This window comes from Acanthisitta chloris, unplaced genomic scaffold (genome assembly GCF_000695815.1).
Source record: "Acanthisitta chloris isolate BGI_N310 unplaced genomic scaffold, ASM69581v1 scaffold4095, whole genome shotgun sequence".
NCBI lineage: Eukaryota > Metazoa > Chordata > Aves > Passeriformes > Acanthisittidae > Acanthisitta > Acanthisitta chloris.
The window spans coordinates 80,637-95,925 of NW_008672010.1; the positions used below are offsets into that span (position 1 = coordinate 80,637).

Genomic DNA, 15,289 nt, shown 5'->3' on the forward strand with positions numbered 1-15,289 from the left:
GGTGTGATGATGAACAATACCAGCTGAGGTGTTTGCACCATTAGGACTGTCAGAAAAAAAACAGGCCATTAAGTGATGATGATGGTGTGATGATGAACAATACCAGCTGAGGTGTTTGCACCATTAGGACTGTCAGAAACTTTGTCTGAAGTAGATCCAGACTTCAGGTCCTATGGGCAAAGTGCAGGAGTCTGTCCTATGTGTGTATTGAGGAACAGCTCCATCCTTTCTAGAATAAGATACTTCTTAGCTGCCTTTAGCAAGAGATGCATTTCTTTCTTATCCTTCCAAAAATCTTCTGGGCATATATGCCTTGATAGGTAAGACATAAAACAGAGCTGCATTCACCAAAAGGCTTTAAATTATATGCTGTCCTACTGGGACTGTCTCTAGCCTTTCCCACAGCATGGCTGGGAAACACTAATTCAGCCACTTGCAAGCCCTGGTGTGATATGAATAAGCCTTTGCAGAGAAGCAATGCTGGACATGCAGTCTCTGAAGAGACTTTACAGGACTAGATGATCTCCAGAGGTCCATTCCAATCTCAACCATCCTGTAATTCTGTGTGTGATTCTGTGATAGCCAACTCAGACAGCCTTGGGCACTGATTATCTGGCACTGAGTTACCTGTGAAATCAGAGAAATCAAAATGTAAATGCATCTTTTGAGCACTGGGAGGGACTGTTGTATCTGGAGGGTACAAACCTGGGTGCCTGTGCCAAACTCTCCATGCATTGCCCATTCCCTCTGCAAGAGACGTGGTATTGATACTCTGGAGGTTTCCCTGCCCCTCCATGCACTGCCCATTCCCTCTGCAAGAGACTTGGTATTGATACTCTGGAGGTTTCCCTGCCCTGTAACTCATTCCTAAGGCTGTTCATCAAAATTGCATTTTGAATTGCTGACTAAAACATGATCTATGACTCTTAAATGACTTTGCAGTGTTTCAAAAACGTTGGAATAGGGGAAAAGATTCTTTAAAAATTATAGAAACAGCACACTATGACAGCCAAGTGCGGTGCAAAGTTAGTGTGGCTGAATAAGGGAGTTTAAAAGAGAAGAGAAACCATTGGAGGAAGCATTTTTAGAGCAAAATCATCAGTAATACTAAAGCTAAAGAGATGTAGAGTATGTTTCTGAAAATAGTAACATATGACCATGTAAAAAAATATATTAATAAATACGAAAAACAACCCACAGATCATTTTTAACTATCATCCAAATTTATGCCTTTTTGGAGAGAGGGGACATAGAGTTTTCCTCTTGCATAGATATCCTCTTTAATGGTTTGATTTATGGGCTAAGGGATTAGGTCTCTCAAGCCATGTGGGATTATGTTGTCTAAGCCTCTAGACTCCTGTGCTGTCGAACAGGGGAGATTCACCCTCTGCAGATAGACCAAAGCTGCAGGCAGAAAAGTCATGGCAGGGTCACACCTGGACAGGTGCTTTGCTCTGCAGGACAACAGGTTGTGTGGTCTATAAAAGGGAATTATGTGATAGAATAGTCTTGACCACAGTGGCATGGAAGATCTCATTTACCTAGATATGTTCATTTTCTTGGTGTCAGGATGTAAATGTGTCTCTCCCTGAATCCAAACTAAAGCACAGCAATACTTAAGTGAGTGCCAGAGCAGACAGCAAATCAAGTCTGTGTGTCTGAGCTCTACTGCCATTGTGGGAAGCTTTGCTGACAGTTATGAATGTCACTCATCAAAACGTCCTGACGTGGTTCTGATAAGTCTAAATAACACTATTTTATAGACAATGTCAGTGTTGCCGCAGAGGGCACAAAAGTTGTCTTTGAAATTCATTCCTCAGTGTAATCTCAATGCACCTGTATCGTCTACTAGGCGTTTTCTGAAAGCAGCCAAATAAATTTGGAGTCAGCTGCCATGGGAACTGTCCTTCTGAATAATCTCCTGTGTCATCCAAAACGATTGAATATTTCAAACATATAGGTTGGCACTTCATTTGTTTGTTTGCTTATTTTTAACACACTTACTACCGAGTTGCCTCTCCTCATTCGTGGTTCATGACTTCTCAAGTCTCTCCAAATGTTTTTTCACTTTCTGACATGGTTCATTCTTGTTATTTAAAGGAGGATGACACTATGTGTGGCAAAGCAGCATCTGGCACAATGTGTGATGGCAGAAAATGTCCTTTTCTAGTAGTGTGACACTCCCTCACGTGGCACAGTCACTGCTCTATCACTGTTAAATAGGGTGGTAGGAAGGTGTACAAATTTTACCACATCAGACTAAGTGTTGAAATATTTGAATTCCTCCTCCAGGCCTTTAAATTTGGAAAGATAAACACAGGGAGGGTAAAAGTGAGGAGGGGATCTGTAAATAAATAAAAAAGAATGAGTATGTGGGATAAATCTAAATCCAATCCATGGTACTTGTCACACCTCCCCATCAAGGACCACTCATGCCTCACCAGCAGAACATGCTGAGTTGGGGGTGCTGTGTGGTTGCCTGCTCTGTTGGCTTCTTCTGTGGTTGTTGGCAATGATAATTCAGAATCCAAATCAAGCTCTTGCCAAAGTTCAAGCAGCCCTGGAGACAATGGGCAATTGCTTCCAATAAGGTCATAAGCTAATGAAATACTAAAAAAAAAGAAAAGTCTAATAATTGCACTCCAATGAAAGTGTTAGCAATCATCCTTGCACATCTGATAGCCCAACTGTCCCTCACGTGCCTAGTCCATGTATTTATGGGACAACACTCACACCTCTTGACTTGCCTACACAGCTGCTTTCCAGACTTAAGCATGCATGTAAATATGAATATTGTGCTCAATTTGCCACACAAATCACTAAATTAGATGCACAGGCAGCTTCTACTCTATCACAAGACCTTTTTTTGTAATGGATATTTCATATTGCACCAGTCATTTTTAATAACTGAAAGTGTTCTTAGGAAAGTTGGAGTGTTTTCCAAAGCATGGATTAGAGCTTGAGCCTGCAAGGTGTTGAATTCATAGGATTTGAGTCAGTGAAGCATTTCTAGGGCTACTCACAGGCTGGTAAGTACACAGTTATTTGGATTTGCTTTGCTGCAGTGATCAGTGAGATGCCACAATCAGAGGTTTGGGTGTAGGGTGGGAGCAGGAGGCAGGTAACAGGGAAGAGTCAGGTCATCCACCACTGCAAACCAGCCATAACCACTGAAATGGTCCTAAAATAGTCAGGATTCCTACCTGACAGAAATACTGCTGTAATCTGAAAGGCAGTACATGTTTCTGTGACAGGAGGGTGAGTAGGTTAAATGAAGTAGCTGTTTAACGTTAGAAGAATTCTGAAGCCTTAAAGATCTAATCTAATGTAGCAGGTTTTGCCCTCAAGGACAGTTTAACAAATTCCATCTCTTTTCCAGAGGATTTTCATAGGTAGCTGAACAGAAAGACTTTGTATTAAAAATGTTATCTATATTAACAAAGTTTTATGACCTAAAAATCTTTCTTTGGGTTTCTGCTAGGTGAGGAGCCTTAGCATCAGCTCCTGCTGTAAGGACAGCTGGGAATCTGGTGCCCAGAATTAATTGATACAACCTGATGGAAAGGTATGAAAATCATCTTGTCAGCTCCTTGCCAGGTCATTTTCCACTGCTCATGGGCCCACACAACCAGAGATGTGAGTCAGACTGGTTTGATCACTGAGGATGGCAAAGGAACCCTGTGGCAAGGAGGTCCTGGAAGAAGAGGCTGAAACCAAGAAGTCTATTAATATCTACATGGAGCTGGACTAGAAGTCCTGTGAGTATAAATTAATTATTGAATACAAAGGCAATTTTATGTACATGGGCAAATATAAACTCATTTCATTTTTTAAGAGTTTTATTAAGTATATGAAAGCTTCCAGAAGGCATTGGAAAATGTTCAGGACCTTCTATCAATGTCTTTTTTTTTTACTGAAATATCATAGTTATATTTGACAGAAATAAAGGATATTAAAAACACAGCACCAAAAACCTAAGTATATCATAGAGATTTTGGTTTTTTCAGAGAAAATACAAGATACTACATAAGGATAAAATTTATGTCCTACAGGAGTCAATGGCCAAAGACCAGTATTCTTTAGGGGAACAAAAGATTTCACAGAAAAAGGTTTTGTACAAGAAGATACAAAAGATCTAAGTTTAAGAGTATAGTGTCTATGAAAATATTTTTACAAGCCATTCTTCACAGTGTGTGCACAAGTGATAATTAAATACAGTTCTTTAATGACAAAGTCATGAAAAAAGTGCTATGTGATTACATAAGGGTATTATTGAAACAAAGCAAAAGGAGAGAGAGCTTTTGGACTGGTGTTAGCTTTGGATTTGAGTCATCTGCCTGGAAAGTCCTTGTTTTTATCTAGTCACTTGGAGCTAAATCCACAAAAGGCTCATGATTCAACTGCATGATGTCATGCTCAGCATCCATGGCTCTTGGGCAGCAGCTGATTAGTGTAAAATACATTAATCAGAGTCCAGAACTTCCCAGCTCAAAACTACCACCATGGGCTGAGAGTCTCCTACATGGTCTCAGCTCCACCTCTGCATCGCTGACCTGGGGAAACTTTACTTCATGCAATAGGATGGATGAGGCCAGCAGATATTGCAGAGAGCAAGCACCAGGGAAGTGCCTATCCTGGCCCAAATAACAGAGAGGCATCTGTGTTTGGATTCCCTCCAGGATGGATGCAACTTAACCAGGTTATAAATACAAGGCACCAGGTCACAACTCTGAGACAGTGTTTGCAAACCACTAATCCTGAGTGGTTTGAGGCACACAGTAATCAGGCTGCACTGCACAGTGGGCTGTGGCTTGATGCACAGCTATCCATGGTATTCCCTATTTTCTACCTGTGCTCAGCAGGGCTTTTAGGCATCTAACTCAGGGCAGTGGATCCTCGTTCCACCCTGGCATTGCCTAAGCTTTATTCACTGATGCACTGATGCCCACAGCTTCTCTGTGCTCCAGTTCAATTGTGCAATTAATTAATAGTAGCAACACTTACTGCCTCACCAGGGTGTTGTAAAGAAAAAGCATGCTAAAAATGGTAAGGCACTCAGAAATTGGATAATAAGGACTTTGTAACCTCCTAGGGAAAATTTTAATTTGTGCTGTTCGAATGCAGATCAAAGTTTAAGCCTTTTAAGACTAAATTTCTGCCCTGCATAGAGAAAGCACCTGAAGGAGAACTCCTGTAGCATGTTGGCCATGTGCTGGCTCTCTGCATAACATCATCTTTCTCAAGGCATTTTGCTGAATGCAAATGTCCCTGAGAAATATAACATCACCTTTCTCAAGGCACTTTGCTGAATGCAAATGTCCCTGAGAAAGTCCCTGGACAAGCCATGATGAGCCACCCCAAGTTCCTCTTGAGCACACTCCAACCACAAGGATGGAGGAGACATGGGCAGTCATGTATTGCCCTTGTTCTGTGCAGACAGATATTTCATGTTGTATTTGTGATGAGTGTAAGGTCTATTTTACATTTCCATGAGACAGAGGTGCAAGCCACAGTGCAGCTGCCAGTGGAAGGCAGCACCAAATCCCTGGGATAATTCTGACACTGCAGTGAGAGTCACCACAGCACCCAAAGCAAAGCCACTTGAAGTGCCCTGCAGAGACTCTGAAGTACAGGGAGTAACAGCAGGGTGGCAGCTGCACCCCAACTCAGCCCCTCTGGGAAATGGGAAATAGCTGAAGAAAATTATTGCAGGACCTTTGGTATGCAAATAGGGATTCTGCACAGTGTCCCAGCACTTCATAAGAAATGAGGCTTGTTTCTGTTCTAGTCTTCTCCTGCAACAAAGAAGAGAATGCACATGGCAGAGCATAGAGCAAAATTTAAAAATCCTAGTGTGATTTCACAGCTGGTGCTCACCTAAGCAACCCAGAAGTCATTTTCAGTTCAGTCTATGAGAACAGGTTTAAACTTCATTTGTGCCATTCATTTCCTTCTTTATTTCTTCTTGTTCCTCCTTCAAAGGTTCCAGCTCAGGCCCATCCTGTGCAGTGTCTTTGTTCCAGTTATTATTTCTGCTTTCATTTTCTGTCCTTACAGATTTAGGATCCTCTTCTTTTGCCTTTCTTTCCTTCTCCTCCTTGGCAAGCATACGATAATTATAATAATTCATGACGAACAGGAAAGTTCCTGCCAGGACCATCACAGCTCCACATTTAATGAACATATATTTATAGTCCCCAAAGGTGTCAATAAGAATTCCTGTAAAATATATATTTAAAGAAAAAAAAAATTAGAGATGCAGGCAAGGATATTGTGTTTTCAGATCCTAAGTATAAACGAACATCCTCATGGCTTTAGGATAAGATATTCTCTGGACTTTGATCTCTTCCACAAACACCCTGAACCTGCAGATACTTCACATGTGTTCCACTGTGGGTATTTGACATTGGTAGAGGTAATGCTACCAATAATTTGCACAGTTAAGTAGAAGGGGACACAATTTGCACTGCAATGTCTGGAGTTTTCAGGAACTCCTAGTTTTTTCCATGCAGAAACTAATCCTCTGACCACGTTGACTCCAATGATCAACTACAAAGATGTCCATTTGACTTGGCAGTCCTCAAGCTGCCAATAGGAGTGGAAACTTTCACCAAGACCTTCCTGAGATGGCACTTGCCCACTGGGTTTTGTCCCAGACTCTTGACAAAGACCCTCTGATTTATTCCACCATGGGTCACTCACCAGCATTAGAGAGGACTCAGCTTTTGGTCACAGCTGCCCTTTCTGCATTTATACTCATGATCTAAAGATGAAAGGGCACAGCATGGAACTGAAAAACATTAGTTCCAGGGGGAAAGCAAAGATGATGCTGTCAATGTCAGATAATTTCAATGCCAAGACAAATGTGACAGGTTCTTCTCAAAGGTTAATGCCTGTGCTACGGAGTTACAGAGTAATTGAAGGGAGACAGCTTAATTGAAATGTCACTGTTCTCCATTATGTCAAAATGTAATGCAAATCTTATTGGGATTATGATCCTGAGCATTAATTCCCATTTACTGCTGCAACACAGACTGTTCTTAACATCCCAAATCCTAATTAAAGACCTACTCCTATCCTGGCCTTCAAACTACACACAGTCCGCCTTGAAACTGGCCCATCATCCATTAGCTCTCTGACTTCTTGGAACCCATCCTCCTCCTTAAAAAGAGGGACCTGTAATTACTTACCAATTGACCCCTAATGTTGAAAAGCTGATGATTAATTATCCCACCACATTACACTAACAAGGGATTTCATGGTCAACAAATAGATTTCTTGATCACAAAAATAATAAATTTTAACTGGTTTTGGTCAATGTTTTTTCCCAAATCATCCCTAGCTCTCTTGATACACCATTTTCAATGTACTGTGTTTTTCATGTTACTGGTAAAACATCAACCAAGTGCTAATTGCAACAATTTTTCCTTTTCTGCTCATCAGGATGACCTAGAGGTCTCCTAAATAGGTTTCAATGAGAGTTTTAATGAGTAGAGTATTGGAAAATTCAACAGTAGGATAGTCTTGTCTCTTTTCCTTTGAGAATAAGATAAAGTCATAAAACACACTGGGAACAATTTACTTAGTTCATTAAAGCAGAACCCTGCAGTAGGTTATTAAAATGCCAAAGAACCAATAAATTTGCTGCTTATTAAAATGGTGGGGAAAATCCTACAAAACTAATATCACTGATTATTACATAGAACTGTTTTAGCCTCATTAGCAGTCTCTGGTCATTAACTTAATCATCCACACAGAAAATTATATAATTCAGAAAAGGGTCATTTTAAAATTATATTTTCTTTTGTTTGTCATTAATTAAATAATGAATCTCTAAGGCAGCAAGAGGATACAGCTGCTTCTGTCACACTGCATGAGCCACATGGTAATATGAAGAATTAAATGGCTCTGCAAGATGTGTCATATGGAGTATTACCCAGATCTCAGTTTTGAATCCAGGAAATGGGTTCAAACTTCTTTCTTTCTGTGCATTCTTTACATTTATTATGATACTGTTATGTCAAAAAACTTAGCAGAGCTTAACTCCTATACATCCAGATAAACACAGCACACACAACCTAGTCAAACATTTTTCATTCTTAAAGGTGACCAGTTTCCAAACTAGTTCTTCAGGCTTACATACAGGTAAAATGCAAATTGCAGGACAGGGCACATAGGCAGGATGGTACCTGTGCACTGAGAGGATGTCACCTATATATCCATTTAATTCATAGCCAAATTGGATTTCATAAAGACTGTACTTGAGCCAAATGCCAGATTCAAATATGATATGTGTTTCTTGCAGCACATGCTATAGAGGGAATGTTAAGGCTCACAGGTGATCACTGCTCCTCCCACTTATCTTCATATGACTGTAAGTCCTGCTAGGAGGTTCAATATTGTCTTCATGGACCTCTGAAGGTCTTTGCCTTTTGATATTTCAAACTATTCCATCCAAAATAAAACTTTTTTTTCATTTTAAATCTACCAGCTGCACTAAGATGACTGAAATCCATAAGTGGAATTACTCAGAGCCCAGTCGACAAACAACTAGGCTTAGGTTTGAGTCGACAAGAGGATTTCATAAAACTGTTGTATTTTACAGTGCTTAAACTGGGGTGGACTCCAGGCTTTTGCAACAGGAGGCATCTCCATGAGGAGCTGTCTGAAGTGTGAAGTTCTGGATGTTGTAGAAAGTCCTGCTCTGCAAGTTCAGTTCAAGTGTTTGAAGGGATCAGGGATTAAAAGATCACACTCCAAACTTGACTTCAACTGGAGGAGTACACAGAAAGGAACAAAGAGGAAATGCTGGAGGAAATATCAAAGATCTGCCTTCCCTGTCCAGTTACTGGTGGGAAAATGGTGGGTTGAAGCAGGGAAACACACCTAGAATGATTTCCCACAAACTGTGCTAGCAAGAGTCTAAATCTAAGTGATAACCTAGTGCAAGCAGATGAGGAAAATACACTCACCTCCAATAGGTGGGCCCAGCAGTATTGTGCAGCATTCTGCAATGGTGACCAGGCCAACAGCACTTGTGAAGCGAGCAGCTCCCACCAGGTCCATCAGCGTTTCGAAGAGCATGGCACAAACCATACCAAAGGCCAAGCCATAAAAGCCAGAGTAGACAACAAGCCCCATGTAGCTGGAAGCCAGTGGGCACAGAAGGTGGCAGGTGCCATTGAAAGCAATGGCAAAGCTGAAGAAGTATTGAATCCGTGGCCTCACCCACTTGCTGTTTGCAATGATGCCAGTGGTGGGTCGAGCAACCATATCCACGATAGCAAGGATGGACAGGAGGAAAGCAGCTGAATATTCATCGATGCCTGTGTGCTTTGCATAGGGTGCCAGAAAAACAATGGGAGCAAAAAAACCCAGGAACATGAGCACATTTCCAATCAGGTAAATCAAGAACCCTCTGTGCTTAAAGAGGGAAAAATCAAGGTACTGGTTGATTTTTTCACAACAGTCCTTTCCTCTTTCCTCTTCTGTTTTGTTTTTCACAGGAACATCTGTGGGACTACTCATTTCCATAGCATCTTCAGTGATCTTTCCTTTCAGAACATCCTTCCCTTCCTCAGTCACCTGTGTTTTCACTGATGCTGTGGCTGCCCCGATGGGTCTGAAGAGAGCTCCTGCCACACAGCAATGTAGTAAAATTGCCCCAAGAATTAAAAAGCTGCCCCTCCAGCCAAAATTGTCAAAAAGGAACTGGTTGAGAGGTGCCAGGGTGCACAGCATCACGGGGCTCCCTGCCATAGCAAGGCCATTCGCGATGGGTCTTCTCTTCAAAAAGTATTTCCCTATGATTATCACTGATGGCTGGAGGTTGAGAGCAAGGCCAAATCCTGGAAAACAGTTGAGAGAAACAAAGGAAGATTTAGACTCATTTCTCCTCAGCTCATTGTTTAAGGAAATTCCTGGGCAATTGGTCCACTGGTAACTCTTCAGCACGATAATCTGGACACAAACTTTGCTCAAGGTATCCCTGAGCTGCCACATTTGGGTAACCAGACCCCAGAAAGACCCTTTCATTCAGAGAACACCCCTTCCTTTGGCACTGCAAATATTCTGGGTGGCAAACTCAGCATGCAGAGTTTGCTTCAGAATAAAATGAAAATATTCCCTCAATGAATGCTGGTGGGCTCTGCCCAGACACAGAAGTCTTGCTGGGGGAGAGGATGGATCTATTAAAAAAAAATTACAATTCCCAGTTTGGGGGAAGGTTGTTCTGGCTTGGACAGTGCCAACCACTTCCTTCTGGGGCTGGCCTCCCCTTCCATGGGCCATGGGTGCCCAACACTGCTGCCAGACCTGCACAGAAAATAACATCACCCTTCTCAGCCATGACTAATTTGGTGGTATGAACAATTCAGGTCTGATGCAAAAGATTAAGAGGTCTGCAAGTACACAGCAAAACAGCTACTGAGGATGCTAATTACACAGGACCCTAGAGTGTTTCTTTTAATTAAAATGTATTTTTATTGCACTTAGATATATAAATGCTATTATAAATCTGCATGGCTAATTCAGTTAACTGGATTCTCTTGCACAGGTGGAATCTGAAGGCAGAGGTACAAAATGCTGTGATAGTCTCAGTTTTCTTTGGTTCTGTTTGAGAGCACTAGCACATAGAATCATAAAATCACAGAATCATTAAGGTTGGAAAAGACCTCCAAGACCATTGAGTTCAACTTTTGACCAATCTCCACATTGTCAACTAGACCAGAGCACTACAATCTCCACATTGCCAACTAGACCAGAGCACTACATGCCATGTCTAGTTGTTTCTTGAACACTTCCAAGAATGGTGAATCCACTACCTCCCTGTGCAGCCCCTTACAATGCTTAACCACCCTTTCAGTGAGAAGATTCTTCCTGATGTCCAACAATTCTTCCTGACATCCAACATCAATAATCAAACACCAATAATCCCTTCAGACATTTCAGTATTTCCTTAAAAAGTTAAATTTTCAGAGCTCCATCAAAATGACATTTAAAAATCATGCCACATATTTCCCACTCTGTCATCCAGGGAAGAATGAGCCACGTTAGAACAAAGCAGAAATGTAATCCTTGAAGTGATTATATCAGAGAACATGAATCCTAAAAATAGGGTCATGCAGATTTTTTCTTGTTCATTAGTCTATATAATTAGTTTGTTTAACTGTGCAGTACATAATTAGGCATATTGCTTTACAGAAGAGAATTTAGAAAGGTCAAGGTTCTCAAAATTAATTAAGGAACACTATCATTAGTCGCTTGTAGCATAGAATCCAACTGATGCAGCAGAATTCAGCTGATATTGGATAGCTTCAGTTTGAATAGTTCTACAAAATTATGATTTTTGCCAACTAAAATTCTCTTTTTAATTACTTGGAAGTTTGCAACATTAAAAATAACATTAAAATTCATCTTGATACGAGACACACTCCCAACATGAACTTCTCTAGATAGTCCATACATTTGGTAGGAGACATCTTTGGGAAGTACAAGCTGCTCATAATGCATTTGGGGCCAAATTCAGGCTGACCTGAGTACCACAGAGACAAAACACAGCCATGGTTAGAGAACACATTCAACAGTGCTTAGATATAGGAATACATCTTCTTTCACCCGAGAAGAAGCAGCACAGTAGGTGAGAGATTGCTTTAACTCCCCATTTCCCAGGCTGGTTGGTAAGGGCATCATTTCAACAGCTTCATTTTTGGTAGGGACACACCACATGCCTTCCAGAGAAGGAAAATCAGAATGGATGCCAGCTATCCACTTAAACAATAATCAACTCCAATTTTTTAGTATGTGAACATTAATTTGCCAGTCAGACAAATCTAATTTAATATTACCTCATGCTCTTCCCATTAATTAAATCTGGAGAGTTTCAAATTGAATAACTGGAATTTCAATTTACTTTAAGCTTTTGGCTGACTTTAGTAGGAAATATTTACATTCAGTTTATTGCAGTTTTCAGAAACTACAGCAGCTTTTCCATCGCTGAAATTGTTACTCAATAACCACATTTTCTCCCCTGGGATATGACAGAGAGGTCTGTCGGTGGTATTGCATGAACAGAAGCAAACCTGTGCCAGAAAGAATGTCCTTCCCTGGATTAAATACATCTCCCTCATATTAGAAGGAAATAAGTGGTGCTACAGGAGTCAGCTGTGTGGCTATTGATCTAGTTCTTACTTTACTAGCAAGGGAAGCTCTGACCAGGTATTTTCAGTATTTACACTCTACTCTCATTTCTCAACACGCCTCACCCAACATCCCATTTTATATCATGGTGGTCTAATTGGTACACATTGAACTAAACTTCGACCAGTCATTACTGCCTTGTATTTAGCTTTGAAATTTGCTGTTTGTACCTCAGCCTTGAAGAAGAGGTTGCATGTCAAAACACCTATTTAATGCATCCAGCCTGGCATGGGTCCAGGTCGACAGCTTGCAAACCCCATTTCTTTTTCTAAGCACTGTATGGAAACAAATGGGAAGTGACTGTGGGGGTTTAGAGTGTATGCAAAGCACCTCGTGCAGCCCTCAGCTCAGGGCCATCAAGGACAGAGCTGCCTCCAACAGCAGAGCCTGGTTCCTGCTCTGCATGCAAATGGGACCAGACATAATCAAGAAAGCAATTGAGATTGCCGTGTCTAATCCCTCCACTGCAAACAGATACTTCCTGCCCTGCTCCTCTGAAGAGATTTCTATTAATATGCCAAAGGCACAGGACTGTAGCAGAGACCTCCTAGCACCAACTACCTTGGTTTTATCTCCATCCCTGCGAATTACACAAACACAATCTTTTACACCAACCTGTTTCCTTTCCAGGCTAGTAGGAAGGAGGCTAGAAAGAGGGAGATGTTTACAGGTTGCTAATTGCCTTTACCACAGTCTCTCTCCTGGTGCAGTAACACTGCCACAGACATGTGATGAGCAGGCAGCTTCATAATTGCCCTTGAATGCTTCCGTGTTAGGCCTGACCAGCAAAAACACTTCAAGTGTAATTAGAGGCATCAAGCACGTTAGCAGGCTACAGGCATCTTCCTTTCTCTGTCAAATTAATATTCCTTCCCCAGCACACACACCGTGCCTGGAAATGATGGGTTATTAGCCAAGACTTCATCCATACAGCTGCCCTTGTTCAGCAAGCAGGAGGAAAAGATGTAGACAACAAAAAAATGTGCTTTGCTCTGAGGAAACAACAGAGCATTAAATACAAGAAGATGTGGAGGTGATTTGCCTTTGTACCTTAGGGCTGGCAGGAGGGTTATGTGTGTGCATTGAGCACAGTGTGGACTATCAGCTCTCTGGGGTGGGCGGTGGACCAGATTTGCCAAGATATTCAGGGACTGAAAAAGAACAAGGTCTTCATCAATCCTAGGTCCATTGGGATTAGACACAAAACTCCTTCCTGGTGTTTTTAGACAAATACCTTTGAAAATAGAAGCTGGTGCCTTCCTATTTCTCGCACAAGCCTCTCTGCTCACCAAAATGCACACACTTTTAGCAAAGGATTTATGGTTTCTGTGTGCTAATCCAGTGTTAGTCAACTTAGAGCCACAGAATGGGACCTTAAATATCATCTAGTTCCCACCTGCCCTACCATGGGCATGGATATCTTCCACTAGACCAGGTTGCTCCAAGCTCCATCCAACCTGGCCTGGAACACTTCCAGGGATGGAGTATCTACAACTCCTCTGGGCAACCTGTGCCAGTGCCTCACCACCTTAACAGGGAAGAAATTATTCCTAATATCTGATGTAAGTCTGCCCTCTTTTCAGTTTAAAGCCATTCCCCCTTGTCCTGTCACTAGAGGACATTTGTTTAGCAGGGAATGATGCAATCTCACATTGATAAATATTGGGAGACATTGGTTATTTTTATTTCTCAATTTTCTGTTTCTGGAATCTCTTTCAAGGAATCTGAAAGATCTATTTATTCTGTAATAAACCAGTTTCATCTAATTACAGTGATGCTCCTTAGGAAGAGTAAGGTTTAAGAGAGGGAATCCTACTTGGGGATTTATTCACTACTTTGCAGATTCGCTCCTTAAGAAGAGTACGGTTTAAGAGAGGGAATCCTACCTGGGGATTTATTCACTACTTTGCAGATTTAATAAAGCAATATTGGTATAGAAGAACAGGGTGACAAACTTTCTGTCCCAATTTACTTTGCTAGTGGCTGGGTTTATTGATTTTTAAATGTTGAGCTCACACTTTTCACATTCAGAAAGCAGCACCACTTAATGTGGCTGCAGAGAGATTGGGAACATTCATTAAAACATACACCTTGCAACCTCAAAAGCCAATTTTGAACTCATTGTGTCATGTTTTCAGGCAGACATCCTGGCTGCACTGGAAGAAACATTGGCTGTACCTTAGCCAAAATAATAAAACAAAAATGCTTTCAATTAAGCATTAGAGGTGGAGAACTCTAATCCATCTACCTTTAAAAGCAATAACCCAGCAGCTGCAGGCTTTAAAGTGCTGGACTGAGCCTATGTCTTCCCCTGTTTAGGTTCCCAATATGGAAATTCCCATTTCAATAGAGACCATTCAAATTGTAACTTTGATAAGGAAATAAAGTTGGGGGTTTTTTTCACAATGTTGTCTATTTTCAATCAAATCCAGCAGTTATTATTTTCAGATAAAGGACCTCCTCACCTCACAAGCTGGCAAAGGGCAAGTAAGCTAAAGCAAACCCCTAAAAATCTCATGTCATATATCTCTATGAGGGAAGATAACACATGATGATATAGGAGCATGGGTGCTTTCTTTATAGTCACACTTGTATCTAGAAGGACTTGTCTTGCCTGGGGCAGAGCACAGTCAACCTGCATTTGCTTCAGGCTGAGGGCACAGATGGCCAACCTCAGCATCCCCCCGGCCCAGAGCACTCAGCTGCAGAGAGCACAGCCCTGCTGAGATGCTGCACATGATGTTCAGGCAGGAGCACAGCGCTGAGCAGGGCACATGCTCTTTGCTCACGTTCACCTGGAGCAGTTAATAAGGAGGGCTCTTGTCCCATCAGCTTTTTATCTCACCAGCTTCCCATTTGGCTGAGTTGCCCATGTGTGGTCACCCCAAGCCATCAGAAGTGAACCTGAAGCATGGAGGGAAAGGAGATGCTTTGTCCTTACCTGTAATGAAGCCCACACAGATGTAAAGCTGCAAGATGCTGGTGCAGAAGGCAGCTGAGATCATCCCAACACCACACAAGAGGCCTCCAAACATAACCACGGGGCGGCTGCCATAGCGGTTCACCAAAATACTGCTGATGGGACCTGGGG

The 15,289-nt window shown here is 41.7% G+C and overlaps 1 protein-coding gene across 1 annotated transcript in view; it reads right to left on the reverse strand.

Moving 5' to 3' along the window:
* Positions 1-5,923: 5,923 nt before the first annotated feature.
* The window catches only part of LOC103801894 (monocarboxylate transporter 2-like), a 24,870-nt gene continuing 15,504 nt past the window's right edge, over positions 5,924-15,289 (reverse strand). The window contains exons 2-4 of the mRNA XM_009074330.1: positions 15,140-15,283; positions 8,973-9,848; positions 5,924-6,219 (exon numbers count right to left, since the gene is read on the reverse strand). Coding sequence (XP_009072578.1) covers positions 5,924-6,219; positions 8,973-9,848; positions 15,140-15,283 — 1,316 coding nt within the window. The remainder of the gene's footprint in view (positions 6,220-8,972; positions 9,849-15,139; positions 15,284-15,289) is intronic.